Source organism: Drosophila elegans, unplaced genomic scaffold, assembly GCF_018152505.1.
Source record: "Drosophila elegans isolate 14027-0461.03 unplaced genomic scaffold, ASM1815250v1 contig_183, whole genome shotgun sequence".
In the NCBI taxonomy this organism is placed as follows: Eukaryota; Metazoa; Arthropoda; class Insecta; order Diptera; family Drosophilidae; genus Drosophila; species Drosophila elegans.
The window spans coordinates 3,267,103-3,288,301 of NW_024545550.1; the positions used below are offsets into that span (position 1 = coordinate 3,267,103).

The 21,199-nt window shown below is 44.8% G+C and overlaps 2 protein-coding genes across 7 annotated transcripts in view; one reads left to right on the forward strand and one right to left on the reverse strand.

Annotated features, from left to right (window-relative positions):
• Positions 1-149: 149 nt before the first annotated feature.
• LOC108139034 lies at positions 150-11,446 on the forward strand. Of its 5 annotated transcripts, XM_017261664.1 has the most exons (8): positions 150-445; positions 708-756; positions 4,792-4,947; positions 5,003-6,177; positions 7,438-7,839; positions 8,014-8,304; positions 8,401-8,501; positions 9,324-11,446. In XM_017261664.1, exons 3-8 carry the CDS (start codon positions 4,802-4,804, stop codon positions 9,480-9,482), a joined length of 2,274 nt encoding a protein of 757 aa, XP_017117153.1. In that variant the 5' UTR covers positions 150-445; positions 708-756; positions 4,792-4,801; the 3' UTR covers positions 9,483-11,446. The 5 variants fall into 5 exon arrangements, with proteins under 5 accessions (XP_017117153.1, XP_017117145.1, XP_017117136.1 ...); XM_017261656.1 differs by having other exon boundaries at positions 150-756; positions 4,795-4,947; XM_017261647.1 differs by lacking the exon at positions 708-756.
• Positions 11,447-17,257: 5,811 nt separating this feature from the next.
• LOC108138668 overlaps positions 17,258-21,199 on the reverse strand; it is a 48,544-nt gene continuing 44,602 nt past the window's right edge. Inside the window, exon 8 of one of the 2 annotated variants that reach the window (XM_017261013.2) lies at positions 17,258-19,591. In XM_017261013.2, the coding sequence (XP_017116502.1) occupies positions 17,493-19,591 (2,099 nt within the window). In that variant the 3' untranslated portion in view covers positions 17,258-17,492. Of the gene's footprint in view, positions 19,592-20,021; positions 20,205-21,199 lie in introns of those variants that run through there. The other variant, XM_017261022.2, reaches the window with a different exon arrangement.

The following is a 21,199-nucleotide window of genomic DNA, read 5'->3' on the forward strand; positions in this document are numbered from 1 at the left end:
GCCAGCGGAGCTTTTCCAGCACTCTCCGGATACTTCGGATACTTCGGATGCGTCGGATACGTCGGATGGTCGGGAATCGGGATTTGGGAGCCAGCAAAGTGGCAGGCAAGTCGTCGAGTTCAGCTCAGTTCAGCTCGAGCCGCCGCCGCCGCAGCTTCGTCCGGGCGGAAGTCAGTGAGTGCGGCAGTCGCCAGCGGAAACGGAAGTGCAGAAAAGCCCGAGCGGCTGGCCGTGCAAACTGTTGCTTTGCCGTTGTGTTGGTGTTAGTGTTGGTATCGCCGTATCGTCGTATAGCCACATCGTTGTGTCCGTGTGCTTGTCTTGGTGGCATTGTTGGCATTGTTGGTGTTGGACAATTAGCAAAGTTGCTATAACAGACCGAATTATCCGACAAATTTAATGAAAATGGTAAACATTAAACAGTAATGCGGCACGCGAAGTAAAAGTGAGTTTCAGTCTGTCTCAGTATCTCTGTGTTTTAAAGTGTGTGTGCGTGACTGTGTGTGTGTGTGTGCGTGGCGCTGTGTGTGGCGCTTTGTAAGCTGCGATTTGACATGTTGATTTATGCGCTGCTCTCACTTTGCCCCCCAAACGGCAATTGCCACCCACAGCCACCCCCACACACACCAACTGGGATTACCCGTGTCCTGTGTCTCTTTTAACACCATTTCGTTCCTATTTCACGGCGGCACTTGTTGCGCTCTCAGGACACTCGCTTAATTGCTAATCCTCGCGCCCAGACGCGTCTAATTACACGTAAGTTTGCGCCATTTCTGTCTATCCAACGACATCACTTTGCCCACCCGCCGGCCATTTAAAGTGCAAATTGGTAGGCGCTCGAGGGTATTGAATGAGTAGTTGTGGAGTGTGGGGGTTGAAAAGCAGCCCGGAGGTCACTTAATATGCCATCAACATGAGATTTGCACAAATGGCCCGCCCGGCCGTCAAGAATTATGTGTTGCAATAAAATCGATGCGAAGGAGGAGACGAAGGCGAAGGCGGAGCTTCGGGATTCAAGTGGCGGCTAATGACCAACTTGCGACGTGACTTTGGCCAGGATTTGTAATTTGCGAACTGACCAGCACCAGTCTCTCTCTCTCTCGTCAGTCAATTCCCCACCCAGCATATATTCCTCGGTCTTAAGTGTTTTATGGACTTTCCTTGTTTGTGCCGTACACACTCAGTTTATTTTTACAGCAGAGACAAGGGGGTGAAAGTGCCCCAATGGCTTGCCAAGTTGGGTAGTTCTCGGTAGGTAGGCAGGGACACTAGGAACTGTAGCGACAATGGGTGGGGGAGGGGTGTTAAGTATGCGTTTAACGGGTGCGGGCTTAATTACAAGCAAAGTTTACCAAAGGGTTGTCCGAGAACTTCTTTATGACGACGCGAGGAGGCCTGCAACTTAATGACGGTCCGTGCAGGAAGAGTCATTACTCTTGCCACTTCGAATGATGATGATGGCCGGGGCCGTAAAGGCCAAAAGGAAGAGCCTCAGACGGAAAATGCAAAATAGGAAATGGGGAATGGGAAATGGCAGATGGAAAATGAAAAGCGAGGTGCGGAAAAGGTGCCAGTGTAGGCGGGCCCGAAGCCATAAACCGGATTGAAGCCCAGCCCACGCACTGGCATTTGTATATGCAAATGTAGCTTAACCCCAGTCAAATTATCCACACATCGTTTCGGGCCATGCATAACTTATGGCGCAGGTAACTTCAAGTTTAACTCCCAGCCAATGGAATCCATCAATAATTCAATCCACACCAAGGACTCACATTTTTTTTATAATTCCGAAATCTGTAGCAATTATTATCTTACACAAGCTGCACCTTTTCAAACGGAAGTCTCAGGGCCCTGAGGACCCTCATCCAATACAATAAGCTGGCCGAAATCTCCCAAGGCCCCCAACTCGTTGGCCTTTATGCATACACAATTCCGCATGAAAAAAGCCGATGCGCACCGAACTAGTGAGGATTTGAATGTGTCCAAAGAGAAACGACAGATATTTCCCTATTGATTTGTTGTCTGCAGATTTTCGCAAGCCCAAAAGCAGTTGGCCAGAGCGAGAGGGCGAGAGCCAGGTGAGCCAGGTGAGGCCTGGACTCTGGGCCACTTCCACATCGGCATTTTGTTATCATTCTCGAACCATGTCCATTCCCCTTCCCATTCCCAATGGTCGGTTCGATTCGTTGCGGTGGCAACACGCCATTATATTACGTGAAATGCAAAATACGAACGAATACAAAAAGAAATGGGTACGGGGAGAAACGAAAAGGTAGTGGATGTAGGGAAACAACAAGTTGCCAAACACTTGAATCAATCACTCGAATAATTGATGCCTTGTAAGTGGGATTTGCGAAAAGATTGTCTCAAAGATTTGAGTGCTTGAGTGGGAACTTTTGAGCGAATAAATTTTGTGTTCATGAATATGCAATGGAAATTATTTAACTGGGTCCCTGGCAAGATTGAGTAACTTTAAACAAGAAAATGGATTTCATAAATGTTGGGTTTGAAAGACATTTACTCAAATAATTTTTAGATTGACATAATAGAATAATAACTTAAATACCTGATAGCAAACTTGTGATGCATAAATTTCAAAATAGAACGCCTACGCCTTATTATACAATACGTAGTTTATTAAGTTTCTTGGGCCTATCAGATTTAAATTCGCTATGATTGCCAATCGGTTTCTTAAATGTACTACACTATTTTTATATAATCATGATAGCATAACATTTTTAAAGTGGCTATTAATTATGCAATTTTTAGAGAGACCCTAAATACATTTTAAGTTTTATATCAACAAACGGATTAAATGAAAATTTAATCTCTGATAAATCCCTGTTAGATTATGTTTTAGTGTAAAAAGTGTTTTATACGAAATGAAAACTAAAAACCTATATAGTGATATTTGAGAGGAACACATTGGTCATTTCAGTCGGTTCTAGGAAGTTCAGTCGTTGGCCAATAATTAAGCTAACAAAACAGTGGCTTGCTCGCACAAAATGCACCTAAAATTCCACCTAATGCAGTCTCATTGGGTCACAGGACCTCTGTGTTTGGCAAGACCACAAAGGGCTCGCATCCAACAGGTAAACTACCAGGTATGCTGCCACCGTTATGCCGGACTATTTGCTTCGCCGTATGGGCACGTACTCACGCCGTGCGGAGGTGTGTGGGTGGCACGGCCATTTGTACACACGATAGATAATAATGGCCCACAGGTCGGACGTGAGTCGGCAGTAGAAAGTGGAAATTCGAACGAGCCACGTGTCCATTGGGAAAACCAAGTGAAAGGCTAGCTGCAACATATGCAACAGCTACAGTAAAAGCAATGAGATGCAGGAATTGCTCGTGTAAGTGCAACAATCGCCACTGGGGAGGGCAGAATCGTAAAACTAAAGTGCTGGGGCAACTTAACCCCGTTTACCATGCATGGGAAATCACTTGCCGGCCCAATTGGTGCTCCAGAAATGGCCAACACTTGCTGTCTATCTATGCGAGTGTTTGCCATCGGTATTATCAAACTCCCAAATGTAGGCAACAGTTCGCGGCACAAAGCGTCCTGGGGGCTCAACTTTAATAGCTTCAAGTCAAACTCGAAGCTGGCAAATCCCATTAGGGAACTTTGTTACCACGCCGAACACCAACATGAAGTTTCCCGCAAGCGAATTGTTTGCAACTCGAGCGGGATCGGGAGCGGGAACGGGATGAAACTTTTGCATAAGTTTTTTGCATAAGCAGGGTGCTGGGTTTGGTTTTGGTTTGTGTGTGCTAGAAGTTGCTGACAGTCTGTGGTGTTGTTGTGTGGGTGAAGCGATAATAGGGATAGCCACTTAGGGCACCATCTCCACCGATGGCCAACGCACATTTAACAATAATTGCCAGGCCAAATAGAACGCTTCCCTCGCTTTTCTTCGTGCTCTCTGACCAAAGTCGGAAAATGACTTCCCATTCGCCCATTTGCCGCCCTCTTTTGCGGTCAACCTGTGGTTGGCTGGTGGGCGTGGCCCCTGTAATGCCCGGCTCCCATTTCCCGCCTTTCATTATTTTGATTAAATACAGATAAAGCCATAAATTATGTTTACTTTGTGCCCATTCGGCGGGCAATGCTCCGGAAGGTCGTGTGCGGGATGAGTAATGGGCCATGATATTTACACATGAGTTGGCCATCAGCGAGTAGCTCCCATCTCATCTCCTCATCTCATCATCATCCTGCTAAATGCACAGGAAGAAAATTATAGACTTTGTTTATATGTTTGACTATAAATAGAGTAACAACAGAAGACATAATGTTTCTTGATGTGTTTTAAAGACATTTTATAGTAAGTATTTATTATTTAAGATAAAGGTATTTCGGCTTTTTAGGGAATTGTATTTAAACATTATTATTAATAATTAATAACATTTAATGACATACTGCAGTCAAAATCAATAATCATCTATGCAAACAATAAGTAAGGAAATAATCAGTTAAACTTTTTTGTTTGAACGAAATGATATTTATTTATTGGCAACAAAATAAAAATGTTGTTTAAAGTCTTATTACAAATTTGTTTCCTTGATGTATAACATTTTCTAGATATACAAGCTTAAATGTTTCTAACAATTTTTAAGTATTTAAAAGGTTTTTAATGTAACAAATTATATAACAAAACTTTCTTTATACTGATTGAGATGTGATATATTGTAATCAAAACCAACAATCATTATCTTTGCTAACAACAAGTAGAGCGATTTTCAGTTAAACTTAACTGTGAGTGCACTTAATGTTATTTATTTTCTGCACAGAAGACCGGAAATGGCGCAGCAACAACGCAGCTGGGATGAGGGAGCTGTCGGCGGAGGAGGATCCTATGGCCATCCCCACTCCTCGCACCACAAAGTTCCGGCACGGGCCTCCAGCAATCCGCTGCCCTGCAAGGGAGCCACTCCCAAGCTGCCCAGGTGAGACCCAAAAACATTGGCCCCCCAAATCCATTTAGATGTGAAACCCCAACAGGCCGTACCACGGTGCTCCGTCGCCGGGCTACAGTTATGGCGGATACGAGACGCCAAGGAGCCCCAAGATCACCACCACCTTTGCCCAGGATAGTTGCGATGATGCGAGTAGCTCCACGCCCAGCTCGTACTACCAGACGCCTCCCTCGGGATCAATAGATGACTCCGCCTCCTTGCTCAGTGGCCGCACCACGGCCCGCAGCCCCAAGTCCCCCTGTCAATTCGTCTTCGATGCAGTGAGTCCCAGTCACGGTCGGAAGTTCGAGTACTACGAACCCATCTCACCCGACGACGGAGCCCTTTACTACGACCCACCCAGTTCGCCACGCCGCCAGGGATCCAAGAAGCTGATGCGGACAAAGACCCCGCTGGATGCGGTTCCCCAATTAACCACCACGGGGGTGGATGAGAGTATGGCGGTGGCCATGGCAATCGGAGGAGGGGGAGGAGGAGGAGCAGGTGGCTATGTCCAAGGAGTACAGAATAAGCGGCAGCGGGATGAATGGGAACTGCCGGTGATCAGCAAGATCGAGGCCAGGAACCTCAGTGCAGCCGCATCCGCAGCAGGAGCCGGATCTGGAGCAGGATCGGCGGGAGGCAACTACTACGGCCTGAAGCGCGACTCCTGCGTCACCGACTGCACCCAGCTGTCCATGGAGTCCGGCGAGACGGGCACGCAGCACACGAACAGCACCATGGTCACCCACACCACCACCAGCTTCAGCTTCACGGAGCCGGACATGGAGATGGAGCATGCGGAGCATGCCGGCCGGGCGCCATCGCACCGCCAGCGTCGCCATGCCATCAACATCACCTCGAATCCCGGCTACCAGGTGCTCCACAGCTCGCACTCCACGCTGGACCGCACCTGCTCGGACAGCGTGGTCTCGCTGCGCTACCGCAAGTCCACCAGTGACCTGACCCAGGATGCCGACCACGAGCTGAGTGGCTGCAAGCCGCCGAAGCCGAAGGCCCACGTGGAGCACAAGCCGCGCCGCCGCGGCAGTTCCAAGGGCGGACTGGCCTACCTGGCCAGCCGGCGCAGCTCCCGCGAGTCGATGAAGAGCGCCTGCTCCAACGCCTCCATCGTGTCCAACGACGACGTCGGCCCACTGGCCTTCCAGAGCTCTAATCGCGGTCGCCAGCGCAGAACATCCAATTTTCTGGAGTTGCCAGGTGAGAGGTTACCTATTTCTTATATTTTGGTAATAGTTGGGTTAGTTCAACAAACAATGATTGCTAGAACACAAATGCCAGGAAAAAATTACTTAAAAAATGTTAGGGGAATAAAGTACTTTAAGGGCTTACATCATAAAAAATGTCGGAAAATAAAAAGGGAAATTAAAAATATGAATTTCAAAAAAGATTTATTAAAAATTAAATTTCAAATTCTAAAAATTACTGGAATTCAAAGGTAAATTAAAAATTAAAGTGTCAAGATTTATTATGATTTATTTAAAATTAAATTTTAAAACTCTCTGTGGATTAAAAATTTTTAAAATTTCTAAAGAATAAAAATGACACAAAATTGGGTATTAAATAAAAAACAAGTTCATATACCCATGCTGCTATTGCAAAAATTAAATATTAAAGAAGACATTAAAATTATGATTTATTTGCGTGTATGTTTAAAAGCAATGAAGCTATGATGATTTGCAGATCAACTATTTGAGTGATGCTGATCAAGAATATATATACTATACGTCTCCTTCACTGCGCTGCAAACTTCTGACTGAAATTATAATACTTATGCAAGGGTATAAAAATCGGTTTTTGCATCAAAACACAATTTATTTATCTAAACCGAGTGTGGCCTTACCAGTTAAATTTTTTTTTTTTTTATCAAAAATGCAAAAATTGGTCAAAACAAAATTTTTTCAAAAAAATTGATTTTTAAAAATCGGTATTTGCATCAAAACAAAATGTATTTATCTAAACCGAATGTGGATGGGTAGTATAGGTCACCAGGTTTACAAAACAGTCACTCTTATGGCTTTAAGAAATATAATTTAAGCTCAGAAAAGTACAGAATTAAATCATAAGCTAAAAAGTGCTTACCTCTGACACATCCGAGTTTAAAAGGTCAAGTTATGGTTCGAGAAGTGTCGTTAAGGGTATCATTTCTGAAAGGGCAAATAATGATGGAATGCTGTCAGCAAAGCAGATTCCTAGCACAGCATAGATTGGTTTAACACAGTTAGATTGTGGAATTGTGTATTGTGTTTTACTTTAATCAGCTTCTTTTTTTTTTGTATTATCGACTGCTATCAATCCTTTAAACTCTTCCAGTAAAGTATTGATTTAAATTTAATATTTATACATTAATAAATAAATACAAAATTCAAATAGCAATGTATCCCTTTGACCCTTTTTGTCATTTGGGTTCAAAATTTTTAAACTCAATCAACTGATGCCTGCAATTCGTGACCTTCCCAGTGCCCGACCATGTGCGACCGCGCGTCTGCTCCCTGCCAGAGCGGCCGTACAATCCGCGGGCCAGCGACGACCTGTACCGCCTGCGGCACTTCTCCATCAGCAAGGGCAACGTGGTCAACTGCGGCGACTCCATCATCTCGCGACGGTCGCGCAGCAACACCAGCGTGAACTCGACGAACAGCCGGGCCAGCGAGCGGTCCCCGTTCGAGGGCAGCTGCTGTGGAGCGGGCTACGCCAACGTGGACTCTCTGCCGGCGACGCCGGACGACTCCGAGACCCTGGATCCGCCGCCACCGGCCCGCTACCGCGTCGTGATGCTCGGCGATGCCGGGGTGGGCAAGACGGCACTGGTGAACCAGTTCATGACCTCCGAGTACATGCACACCTACGACGCCAGCTTGGGTAAGTTGTGTTCCACAGTTGTCGGCCCTTGTTTCTCGTGGAGATCACCCTGGCGATCTTCCGTGGAGCGCAGTGAGTAGCCGAGTGACCCCTAGCTGGAACCTATGTGTGTGCTTGATGACCCCTAGCTTCCTGGCTGCCACTGTCGTCTTTAGAGTTTAATTCTGATCTGAGTTCTAGATGACGAGTTCGGGGAGAAGACGGTGAGCGTGTTGCTGGACGACGAAGAGTCGGACATGGTCTTCATCGACCATCCCAGCGTGGAGATGAGCGTGGAGAACTCGCTGTCCACCTACGAGCCGCATGGCTGTGTGGTTGTCTTCTCGGTGGTCGATCGCAGCTCGTTCCGCGTCGCGGAGGAAATCATCAACTACCTGTGGCAGGAGAACTACACCAAGGACAAGGCCGTCATCCTGGTGGGTAACAAGGCGGACCTGGCCCGCGCCCGCCTTATCACGTCGCAGGGTAAGTTTGGCGCCTTTAATTATGATGGCTTGATTTCATTTATTATTCCCTTCCCACTCCCCAATCCTCTATCCAATTCACTTTTGCTCCCCAAAGAGGGCAAAACCCTGGCCGCCTCACGCGATGCCAAATTTATTGAGACGTCCAGCGGCATACAGCACAACGTCGATGAGCTGCTCGTTGGAATATTGAAGCAGGTGAGTGGAAGGGTGGTTGCGGGGTGGCAAACTGGAGGCAAAGTGGTGCCAAGCTGGGGATGCGGCTATTGGGACAAGGTGCGAACCACACGCAACCCACCGATGCATGGCGAAATTGTGCAGGAAACGGAGTTAAATGGATTTACCACGCTGATGGGAAGGGAAGGGCTGGTGGCTGTTGGCTGGTTTTCGGGTTGGGTTTCGCTGGGCCTGCTTCCGGATCGGCTCACTAATTAATGAAAATGGTGCGGTCGGTGAGACGGTGAAACGGGGTCAGCGGAAACTTGGTCAGCTCACCAGATTGGCAAAGGGTATTATTATTTCGCTCGGAAGGAGATATTTCCGGTTCTATTGGATTAGGCAGAACAAATTAATAATTGACAGTTGAGCCAATTTGTGATGTTTCCTCTAAAATATTTTAATTAAACATTGAAATAAATTATTAAATATGAAACACAGCTAGACTCAAATAACACAACATAAATAAGTTACCTAAACTGTAAAAATTTAATATGACCTAGGATAATATATATTCATTTTTAATCTCTAGATTATATGCAAGTCCTTGTTTTATATATTTAGCTTTAATTGAAAACAAATTCTTTTCTAAAAACCATAATTAGTAAAGTTTCTATATCATTTAAAGGCATTTTTTTTTAAAAGGTTAGTGTTTTATTATTTAAAACAAGTAAAAACCGCAAGGGATGGAAATCAAAGCGATAAAATATTTAAATTGAGTACAATATATTTGAATTTACTTCGTTTTTTACCAGTGTACAAGCAACAACTTCCTTACAATTTTTGTATCTTCCTCTGACACAGATGCGTCTGAAAGAGAAGCGCGAGAAGAAGGCCACCGCCTCCAAGATGAAGACTTCTCGCACCCACATATCGCTGCACTTGGCCAAGGAACTGCTGCAGAAGATCTGCCTCAGCGACATCTCCAAGTCGAAGAGCTGCGAGAATCTGCACGTGCTGTAAGGATACAAAGATGTCCCACCAGCGAACTCCAGATGTCTTCTTCCTGGCGAAATTCCACGACGAAATTATGCCACAAAACTGTATACAAAAGAGAATTTTATCAAAAGCGGTTGGCGGGCGAAATATTCCGAATGCCATTCAGATTGGACCGCAGTAAACGGGCGAGGGGATGTCTTCATCTCCTTTGTTGTGCTCCGTTTATTAAAAGTTTAGTGCCGGGTCTCGTTTTTTTTATTTCGCCAAGTCATGTGGCTGTGGTCAGGCCTCCAGATTCGGCGATAGTCAGCTTTTTTATGGCGTACTTTTTGGTCCGGCTTATCGCAGTCAGACACACCTCCTCCAACTCGAGTTGGATGGCAAAGGCCGGACTGATAAGCGCTGAATCAATGATCCAATGATCCAACGACCCAGCAATTCCAACCCGAAATAAAACCCGCTGAAAGAGAGCGGGGCCATATTACCATACATATTTAGGTGTATATTTACATGCGTACTTGCATATACATATATGTGTTCCAATGCGAAAAAAAAACTTCAATTCCAATAATGTGCTGTCAATTGAACGCTACGAAACGCTTAAGGAGCAGCCCCTCGCGAGACGAGAGAAACTTTATAGATGTTGATTTATGTATACACATAGAGGCCATAAGCATAAGCATCATATATACACGTGACCTATATCGGATAAGTTTAAAGTCTAGGCTAGGGTTACTAATCGCTCCACCTGCTTCGCAAAGAAATTCTTCCAATTGACGAAAATCTCATATCGGAATGACTGTTAAATGTTGACTGTTGTTAGTCTAAGCCAAGAACAAATACCATTTAATCAAAGTATTGTACTTCACTCAGACGTTACTACGAGAGTATATAGATGTTTATATTTACGTGTACCTATATTTACCATATATTTAAAGACAAAGATACATATATATACTTTATATTTACGGCCGTGCTCGGATGAAACTTCTAACACTTCTAAACTCATACGCTTATATTTGAAAAATACCTTTTACAAAATGCGAAAGGCAAGCAAAAACTAACGTAACTCTAACTATTTTCATACGCAATCTTACACATTAGAGGGGGAATGCGAGGATTCCAAATGGATTGGAGGATTGAAGGCCTTCCAGTGAGTCAGGAGCAGTGTGTGGCCAACCGGCTCGTGCAAAGTCGAGCACTCGACGGCCGTGCACTCATGTTTGCTCTACCCTAAAAAACCCTTCCTTCCGCCTCACGTCCTCTCCTTTCCGTCGAGTGCACTTTATTATTTTTAACATTTAACAAACAAAACAGAAAGTTGCTACGGCGAAAGTTTTAATTTGCAGCGCAATGCCTGGCTGGCTGGCAAATTCGAATATTTTCAGCCGCACTGTGGCCATCTGCATCGCGCATACGCCGCGTACGCCAGGGTCGGGGCTTTAATTTGATTTGCTAATCAAATCGCCAAGATACGAAACCAAAATCGAATCAGAGCCAGCTATAAAACTCCCACCGAATTTATTGTGTAACGCCATTAAATAACAATGTATTCTAAATGAGATTTTACTGCTACCATTTAAACATAACAAAACAATTGGCTTAAAGCGTAGCTCTAGAGATATCCAACCATATTCTTATATATATATATAAATGTGTAAAGATCGATGTATATTTATATTTTTCCAAGGCCGTGCTAAGGCAAAGCAAAGCGGACTATACAACTGAAGATAACCCTCAACAAAGAAGAAAGATTTTGTGTTGCATAGTATAATCCACAGTTGTACGCTTTTGCCCGTCACCGAGATGAGGCTGCAGAAAAAGCAAATTAATTAGAGTACACGGAGATAAAATCCGATTTCTTATTTCGTGTGTATAACATTTCTCCCTCTGCCTATGACCATGACTCTGACTCTGCCTCTGAGTTTCCCCTCCTCGACTCGATCTCATCACCCGATAAATAAAGGACAAGGACGCTCTGTAACTAACTTGTGCTTGTGTTTTCTTTACCACCGGGGTCAGGGGTCACGGGGTGCAGCCGCAAATTCAATGCCTGAAGTCCTCAGATCTCAGCTGTTGCGCACTTGTGGCCTCCCAAGTAATATGGGTATGGGAGTGAAGGTAAATGTGTTAAGTGCTTGTTGTCAATCGCACCCGAAACTTTGCCGGATTTCACGCTCGTGCGGCACAAAACGCTCCGACACAATATTGGTTTTCCGGAGAATCAATCGGCAGTTGGGCCACCGTAATTAACTTACGAGGAAGTCGAAGCGATGCTACTGAAAAGTTGACAATCCGGCTCTGATTGATGGGCAAAGTAGGGAAGGGGAGGGGAGGCCTGGTCCTGGTCCTGGTCCTGGCATGGCAACCACGTTGCCAGATATATCTGGCGAACATTGATGGTCCCCCCTCATAATTTTAATGAGCTTATTTTATTATATTTAACGCACCAAGGAGATGCCTGCCTGCTTCCCTCATCTGGATTATCCTGCAAACGGCTCCCTTTTGAACCGAGATTGTTTCGCTTTACGTTCGTCCTTCGTCCAGCCAGGGTCTCGGTGGCCAAATCAAACTAATTCCAAGTTCAATAAACAAGCCCAAATGAATATCCCCGGCCGGGATGGCCGTTCCTTAATCAGCACCACCGCTCCCTCCCTCGGGCGGTGTAAATTCCAATTCCAACGAACGTAAGCAACGCCGGCATTGGGGCGCGGAAGTCATTGAGGGAAGCAAGGATGGCCCATGACCCCCAATCAGAGTCGCAATCATAATCGAGTCGCTGGAGAGTCGACAAAAATCGATTAAAAGCTTAAGCATTTATCCCGCTTAAGCTGGGATATTGCGAGGAGCTCAATGCCAGGCACACAATTAAGGTGGATTGGATATTAAGTTAATTATATGGGGCAGTGGTGGGAATTATGCGTTCTTTTAGATGTTATATAAACCTGTATTTGTATTTAATCTAGCTATTGTCATCCGATTTTGGGCAGCGATGCCATCTCGTATTTCTCATCGATTATATCGCATATGGGATAACGACACTTGGTATCTTCCTTTTACCTCTCCAAACGGATTACCTTAAGAGCTAGCCGAAAAAAAGGGATCATAAAGGATGCCAAGGCACACACAATTTTATAGGGCCAAAAGCTGTTGGCCATCTGTACACTTGATTATGTGTGTGTGTGTGTGTGTGTGTCTAGTACCGAGGAATCTAAAAAAAACAGGCCACTCAGACGCACAACCATACAAACTCTCAGGTATCTCGCATCGCAGATGAAGAAATATTCGCGCCGGCAGCCGTCACTCTCGGGGGATTCATAACCAAATAAGCCGAATTTTTAAAGCATACTTTCCACCTGCCTTCCCACCATCATAATTTTTCCTGCAGGATTCCCGGCTGCGATTCCCGGAGCGACGACGAAACTGAAATTTCCGAAATGAAACTTTAAGCAGTGTGGAAAATGAAATTTAAATAACGATTTATTGCCTTTGAAGTATGATTATTTGCACGGCGGGACGAGGAGCTGGGCAAACAGCTGAGGAGATGGCCATGTTGACTCTTGGCATACCCTTGCTTGGGCAAAAAGGTTGGCCAGGACCTTTTGGCGTTGTTGCCTCAACCAGAGTCCTGGGACTTGGTTTAAAGGTGTTGAATTTTAGGTCCCTTAAATACATGTTGTGAGTGCGAAAAATAATACAATTTAAGTACTCGAGCTCTAATCTAATAAGTTATAAATTTATAAAGTTAATTTATAAACTAGTAAGATAAAACAGATTTGTAAAGATAATTTATAAACTATTAAATAAAAGCAGACTTTAAAAGATATATTATAAACTAATAAATGGAAACAGATTTATTAAGAGTATTTATCAACTTATAAGCTGAAAGTGATTTATTTACTTTTTAGTGAATCTTGAACTTAAATTATGAAGTTACTCTCTTACTTTAATTTATAAATGCTTTAAATAAATAAGCTTTAATCAGTGAGATAGTTAAGTGGCTATCGATATTATTATCCAATTTACAAAAACACTATTAATTTAACTTTTTGCTTCCATCTATTTATGCTCTCATAAGCCCTTGAACTCTGAAATTAAAGTTAGCAAAACTGACATAACACAAAATGGTACAAAATATAAAAATGTGCCAAACGGCGAGATATATTTTCCAGTAAATTCATTGAGGTTTAAAACGTGGCTTATAGTAATCTGCAAAATAGGTACAAATAAGAAGAGGATGTGTGAGTGCTTGTAAGCCAATCTTTAGCTAAAATAGTAAAGAAACGTGTTACCTGTTGGTGGCAGCAGAGGAAGTGAGTGCCCGTGTGCTGCTCACCGGATCTATTTACGTCCGACGAGTGTCCTGCCCCATAAGCGTAATGAAGAGCCGGGCATCTGGAATGGATTGAGCGGATAGAGGTCGTCTGCCGGCTGCCCACCCCGCAGATCCACCTGTGAACATGCCACATGCCACATGCTTCATGCCTGTCCGCCCGTGTGTGTGTGAGTGTGTGTGTGTGCCGGGCTATCAGGATCAGGATCAAACGCCGGCGGCATCAGACGAGGGCGGTCCTTTGGCTGCTCCTTCTGCTGCTGCTGCTGCCGTCGCTGTCAATTCATCGCATTGGCATGAAATTGCTTTTTGCGATGGCTGATGGCTGCTGAGGGGTAACAGCAACAAGTTGAGCCTATACTATGTACGTTTATAGTGTATGGGTGGGTGTCTACACTGGGGCTTACAAAGGAAATGAGAAAAGGTTGGCTCGGTTGTTTGCCCGCCTGTTGATGTTTGTGGGCCTCGATATACTTGCAAATTTGCGCGGCGCAGGAAACAGGAAGTTGTCGGGCGACGAGGAAGGGGGTTGAGTTTGGGTATTGTTTGTTCTTTGGGAGCAGACTGGAGGCCGCAAAAAGTCACCGGGAACCCTAACGATACGAAAATGTGTAAAAAGCTGCGATAAGGGGGCGCGAGGGTGTGCCTTTCGCGGCATGTAAATTACAGCCGGAATTTCGACCTTCGGTCGGCGGTAAGAAGAAGGTGGCAATGGCAGGGGGTCGGAATTAAATGCGAAATGCGAAAGGACCACGACAAAATAATCTCTCAAATGTACGAAAATTGGCGGCTGGGAGGTGGCGCGTTTTCTCCTGCTGCAGTTAAATGCCAAAATGGCAATTTGCTAAAGTTTTCCCGAGAAGCGAGCGGAGGAAGACAGTGGCCAGAGACCTCGGATGGGGTGTCAGAATAGTAGGGTCAGGGGGCTTGGAGCGGGGTTTTGAGGGGAGCCATAAAAGTCAAAGCTTGTCTGTTACACGCCCTTTATTCTGGTACACTTGCGAAATAAATATCTTGTTTCTAAACTAAGTTGTTCGTTGTTTAATTACCTCTTCTAATTAATCAATCACCAAAACACATAAATCATCAACGCTTCCAGCTAAAATCATAAATAAATTATGACAAAAATCATTGAATTAACTTGAAATCCTTAGTAGAATTACTTTCCTTATCTTAAAAATTTTGTAATACCTGCGCCCATCCGGAATTCCTTTAAATACCTAGATGGGTGATTAAAATTAAGTAATGTTTCTTATCTAAAACCTGTTGCTTACTTGTTTACTTTCTAATTTACATATCATATTTACACACTACTCTTCCCAATTCCAATTATATTTTATAGATTCGAAAAGCCACCTTTAAGCCACTTATCGTATAGCTTTTTAAGCTTTCTCAAGTAAAATAAAATATTAAAAAAATATCCTTCGTTATAACGGATATATCCATTTATTTAAAATTATATGTTTTCATAAAAAATTTGATTTAACTACGACATAGTTTTATAATTTTAAAAGCGCTTTGACAACCAATTGTCTGGATTTCTAGAAGAATGTATTTAAATAAGATACAGAAACTATGTTAAGAAAAAGTTTTCCTGCAATCAGAGTTTTTTTTCGACTGCATCTAGTCCTTGTCAGCACGATGTAGATGCTGGAGCTCAACTGTTCAGCATCGTGGCACTTGTTGAGCGTTTTGCAAACGAACAGCAGCAAAAACGTGTCAAACGTGTCTTGCCCCCCCAAAAGCAGATGAGATGAGCAGGTGAGCTTTTTCTTCCAGCGATGTCAGTGCCACGAAAAAAAAGCGAAGGCGGATGCGATGGCAATGGCGACCTTTGTGCCAGTGGCAGCCACATAATGCAGTCAGGACACGATTGGCAGAGTGCTCGGGGTGAAAGTGAAACCGAAGGGAGACCCAATCCGACTGGAAACCGATTGAACGACTCCACTTGTCTGCTGAATGGAGTCGGGCTGCGGCCTAGACTTTCGACCTTGCCCCCGTGAAATGAGCTGTGAACTCCGGTTGGCCTTCCGGCTCCAGCTGCATGCCGTGGATGCTGCCCAGTGCCATCAAATGCAGGCAACTGTCAAGGACATTCGGCCAGGTCCTTCGGGCAACTTAACCGCTTCGCCAGCAAGGGAGCTTTAATTTTTGGCCACCTCTGGACTTCACCAAACCGTATGCGTTGATAGGTTAAAACTGTTGGCTTGGGAGTGGTTGCGACCCAGGCACGAGTAATTGTCAGCCGGTCATTTGGTTCATGAATTATGCAAAAGTAAATTTACGTGGATTTTTTCGTCGTTATGAAGGCGGACCTACAGTGTTGACACTGGCAATATGTGTGGCTGTACGTGGAATGCGCGTTTGCATTTAATTTTCCAGCAGATTACGTTGACAGTTGCGGGTGGTCGACGGCCTGATTTTCACCATTGTTCAATGGCGAAGCCTCCAGAGAATTGGTCAATGTTTGCATGCATAATCAGTGGAAAGCTGCTGCACGGCTGGCTATTCCCCGAAATATACACAACTGAATAAGTGGATTACGTCATTGATCTTGTTTGAGTCGTTCCTGGCACTTAAATTATACACAAATTGTGTTTTATCATAATAATCAGGCGACGTTGGAGAGAGAGATTGTCAAACAGACCATTAAACAGGTAACAGGATTATCATTTTAATGAAATTAAATTAAAATCATTATTTGATGACATTTAAATTGTCTCGTGAACAAAGGAGGAGATAAAAAAGTTTTGTATGATTATATTTAAAAAGAACTAGAATTTAACAACTAAACATTTTAAAAATATTTATAGATTATATTTACATATATTTTTATATCCATATATTTGTAATATTGTAAGTTTTAATTTGGTTTTATTTTAAAGCAAATAGTCAAGAGTAATTTTCTTTTATACAAAAAAAACATAAATTCAGTTAGTAGATTAACTTTTTGTTTTAGACTGAACCCTTAATTATATTCTCAAAATATTTGACTGACAATACGAAAATGAAATAATTTATGTATAAAAATAATAAAATTTTGGTATATTAATATTATTATTATTTATTTATTTATTAGGTGTTATAATTTTTGAATTTACCTTGCATATTGTTGAGCTGAAATGTTTGTTATTTTTAGTTGCATACTTTTTGTCAGATTAAGTATAACCAGGGGAACTGGAAACTTTCTATAAAAATAAACTGTTATACGAATGTTCGAACAAAAAAAAGCTCGCTTAATAAAATCCTGAAGCTCGCAATTATCCTAAAAGCTTTTTCCCCAAATCGAATTGTTGCCAGATATCGGGACCGTTAACCGGGAAGTTTGAATTTCAATGGTAATTGCTTAGAGAATGCTGAAAGGTGATCCAAAAACAAATATTTACCTGGACGTTTCCCTATGTTTCTTATTCCTTCAGATTTATATTTTTCATATCTTTTGCATAAAATAAAGACCTTTTTGTAATTTTTCAAGTGATTATAAACTTTATTAAATGACTCTGCGGTTATGCAACTAAGCAACTAAGCTCTAAATATAAAACAGTCGACTAATGGTATCTAAGATTAGCATTGCATACGTAGTGTGTATTGAACACTTACAACTATGTACAAGTAGATATTACAAAGGAATTGTGTTTATGGCAATGGGTCGTTTACAACGGCTCCTCTGTGGATCCCTTAGATCCTAAGATCCCAAGATCCTACTTGTTGAAGTTCTCGATCTGCTGAAGGACCCAACTGCGGCTGGCCGACTGGCAGACGATGACGCCGGCTCGCTGCTGGATAAGCACATCCTTGGCCGGTTTGGGGGCAATCTGAGGGGGGCGTGGTCCCAGGGGCGGTGGCGGCGGAGGCGGACTGCTGGGCCGGCGCAACTGCACATCGTAGTCCCCGGAACGCTTCTCGTTGTCATCGCTGTAAATGGCCGAGTCCCGGAAGTCGTTCTCCAGACTGTCCTCCACCTGCTGTTCATACTCGAAGGTGGCCGAGGACGCTTTGGGCGGATCCACGGCGGACCTCTTGCGCTGCTGCTCGCACATGCTGTCGCTGGAGGAGGAGGTCAGCGAGAAGACCGAGTCCCGCTCCGAGTGGTTGAGCACCCCCAATCCGAAGAGGGTCTTTGGGTCGGCATAGTCCACATGGGCCATGCGCTCGCCCACCGCCTCGCTGCCCTGGCGATGCAGCACGCTCTGCCGGCACATCTCGCTCACATCGGACACCCTGCGCTCCGGCGGTCGATTGGAGCGCCCGAAGGCCATGCTCAGGTTGTCAATGGACTTCAAGGCACGTGGCAGCAGCGAGCTCTCCGATCCCGAAACCGAGTTCTTTGGCAGTGGACGCGATCCGTGCTCTTGGACCGCCTCCATCGACAGATTGATCACCGTGCTCTGGCTGTCGCGTTTCAGCGTAGATCCGGATCCATTCGAGGACGTCGAGGTGGAGGAGGAGCTGCAGCTGTCCCGCTGCACTGCCTCCTCGCCCACGCGCTGCAGCACGCCGTCGGGCGAGTAGACCAATGTCACATAGTCCGATTCCGGGCGAGGAGCTACTGGGGCGGCCTTGGATCGCTTCTTCAGCATTTGCGAGGACTTGGCGCGTCCCAGCACTGGTGAGAACTTGTAGGGCACGTGGACATTGCGCAGCAGGGTCTCGTAGATGGGCTCCTCAACCACCGAGTCCACTGAGTCCTCCATGCGCTTCTGCTTCTGCTGCTCTTCCAACTCCAGTGGGGGCGGAGATCGCGAGGGTGGGCGTGGCGGCGGCAGGATGGGACCACGACACACATCCGGACTGACGGGACTCACAGGACTTTCGCGACGCTTCTGCTGCTTGTTGTAGATCCTCTCGAACTCCTTGTTGTTCTTGAGCAAGTCCAAAACTATCTGGGCATCACGCTTGGACTTCTCCGCTGGCGACAGCAGCTCCGTCTCCCGATCCTTGCTGTAATACGGATCCGGCGAGGTCTCGTCCAGCGTGGAGGCCTCCTGGGCCAGCTCGATGTCCCCCTCCGGTCGCAGCTCCTCCGTGGACTCGGTGATCTTGAGCACAGTGGCACTGCTGCTGTCGAACTCGCTGAGATCCATGTAGAACCTGGAGCAGCTCTTGGTGGTGCTGCCACGCTGCTTCTTCATGGTGGCTATCTTCTTGGGCATCGTCTTGTGGTTGTACTGCTTGACCTCGAAGAAGCCCTTGCCCTTGGCCTTGCGCTCGCTGAGATCGGGCCTGCTGCCGCGCAGTGAGGCGGCACTGTCCTCGTCCTGTTCCCGCTCTCGCTCCCGCTCCCGTTCCGCCTCCTCGTCCAGGCTGAATCCTCCGATCCGGGGCACCGACTTGCTGCGCTCTTTCAAAGCCTTGTAGCTGAACACAGGCGACTGCGATTTGGCACTGCGACTGCGCTGATCCCGCAAGATGCACGAACACGCATCCTCCTGCTTCGCATCCTGCCCGCACTTGCACTCCACCTTCGTGGGAGTCTTGGTCTCCTCCTTGCTGCCAGCATCTCTTTTCCGGTATCTCATGGCAGCAGCCAGCTTCTGCAGAGCCGTATCGTCCAGACTGTTGTTTCTGGCCAGAGGCTTGGCCTGCTTCACCTGGCCAACCGATGGCTCCTCCTCCTGCTCCAGCGACTCGTTGAAGCTGTCAAAGGAACTCGAGTTGGCCACCGTCTTCCGCTTGAACTTGGAGTTCCGTTGGCGAATCTCGCTCCTCCTGCAGGCATTTCTTCTCTCCAGATAAATGGGCGTCGAGTTGCTGGCCGAGTGGAGACTCCACTTCCAGGTGCTGCGATCTGGCGTGCGATCTGCGTTTAGGGATAGCTCATTAGTCTCTGATTTTGTGGTCCAGGCACAATGATAAGCAGTGGTATGGGGTGGGTGAGTGGTTGGAGTTAGAGGTAGAGGTAGTGAGCGACAAAACAAAACACCAGTGAGAATGCATTCTAAGGAAACAAGTTAACAGCGGATCATGCGGTCGTTAGGATTCATTTGATCAGTTGGTGCTGGTTAGTAGGTAGCGATCTCTGTACGATTATGGGTGTTAGGATGCATGCAAAACACAGACCCCGAACGAGTTAAGAGGCCAATTAAAGCTAGCAATCCAAATACGGTTCTCGCAATACTTACTAGGCTCTTCGGACACCAGAGTTACTTTTAGCGAACACTACGATTACGATTAGGATGTTTAGCAATTAGATGTACTGTGGGTTTCTAGCCCTTTTTTTCTGTCTGATCGGGTTTTATTTTTTTTTTTTTTTTGGTTTTTTTTTTTTTTTTTTTTTGGTTTGTGGTAGGTAATTAGATCAGTTTCAGTCTCTGGGTGTGGGGATTTAGCCTTAGAACGCCTTAAACACTAGTCAAAGTTTTTTCGTTTCTTTGTTTTGGGGTGTTTAGTTTTAGAATGCATCACTGGTAGTACTACAACGGTAAACATATAGCATTTCGTAGAGTAGAGTTAGATCAAATTGAATTAGTACTAAGAGTAGGACACCAACTAAGCACGGTGGACGATTAGAGTGGCCCAAAACCCCCAACGATCCGGGAAACTGGATGCCCGAGGAACCGCAATTAAAATGCGCCTACATCGGGCCCAAGTAATAAATCAGTACGCCGCCGAGGCGTCGACAGATTTGGCACGATTTTGGCGAAAGGCTAGCGACTAAGCGACTTGGCAACTTGGTGACTTGGCGACTCGCTTGCCACTTGGTTATGTCACTTGGTCGCAGCTGGAGCGTGCGAATCATAAGTGCACTGCGCAAAAGAGTGGGTCGAGCCAAGTCCTCCAAGTGGACGGGATTAAGGAGAGCCACCAACAGTCCAGAGAGCAAAAAAAAGTATAGCATTTTACCCACTAATTTAATGTTTAATATTGCGAAAATAAGCAGTTAAATAGAAATTTGAAAACTACTTACAAAATTTATTACTCGAATCAAAATAGCAAAAAACTTGAAAACTCGAAATTCAATTGTTATTTTTCAAAGCCCAATTATTAAATATCTAATATTATGAAAAAAAAAACAAAAAAAAAATTAAAATTTTAAAAGTCATTTTAAAAAACAAGAATATAAATTGCTTACCCATTTAAAAAATATGAAATATTAGCAAATCATATCATAGCTATTTTAAGGACAAATAAACTTGATCTTTGCTTTACTAGTTTGAACTTAGAAACTATTTTAAATTCGTTTAAAAATATAACGACTATATTTATTATCAAATTAATGCAAAACAAATTGTAACTAGATAGAAGTCATTAAGCAACTGGTATCCCTGCACTTTTCTCACTGTGGCTTTTCTTCTCCCAGGCCGACAGGCATTACCCAACTATAACAAGTACCCGCATGTGCATAACTGTAGGCACTTCATCATCTCGTGCAGTCCCCAATCCAAATCGTTAAGTGTTTTGGCCACAT

Coding starts and splice junctions, on each gene's coding strand:
- LOC108139034 (XM_017261656.1), top strand. CDS start 4,802: ATGGCGCAGCAACAACGCAGCTGGGATGAGGGAGCTGTCGGCGGAGGA. Junction 7,840..8,013: donor CACCTACGACGCCAGCTTGG/GTAAGTTGTGTT, acceptor TTCTGATCTGAG/TTCTAGATGACGAGTTCGGG. Junction 8,502..9,323: donor TCGTTGGAATATTGAAGCAG/GTGAGTGGAAGG, acceptor CCTCTGACACAG/ATGCGTCTGAAAGAGAAGCG.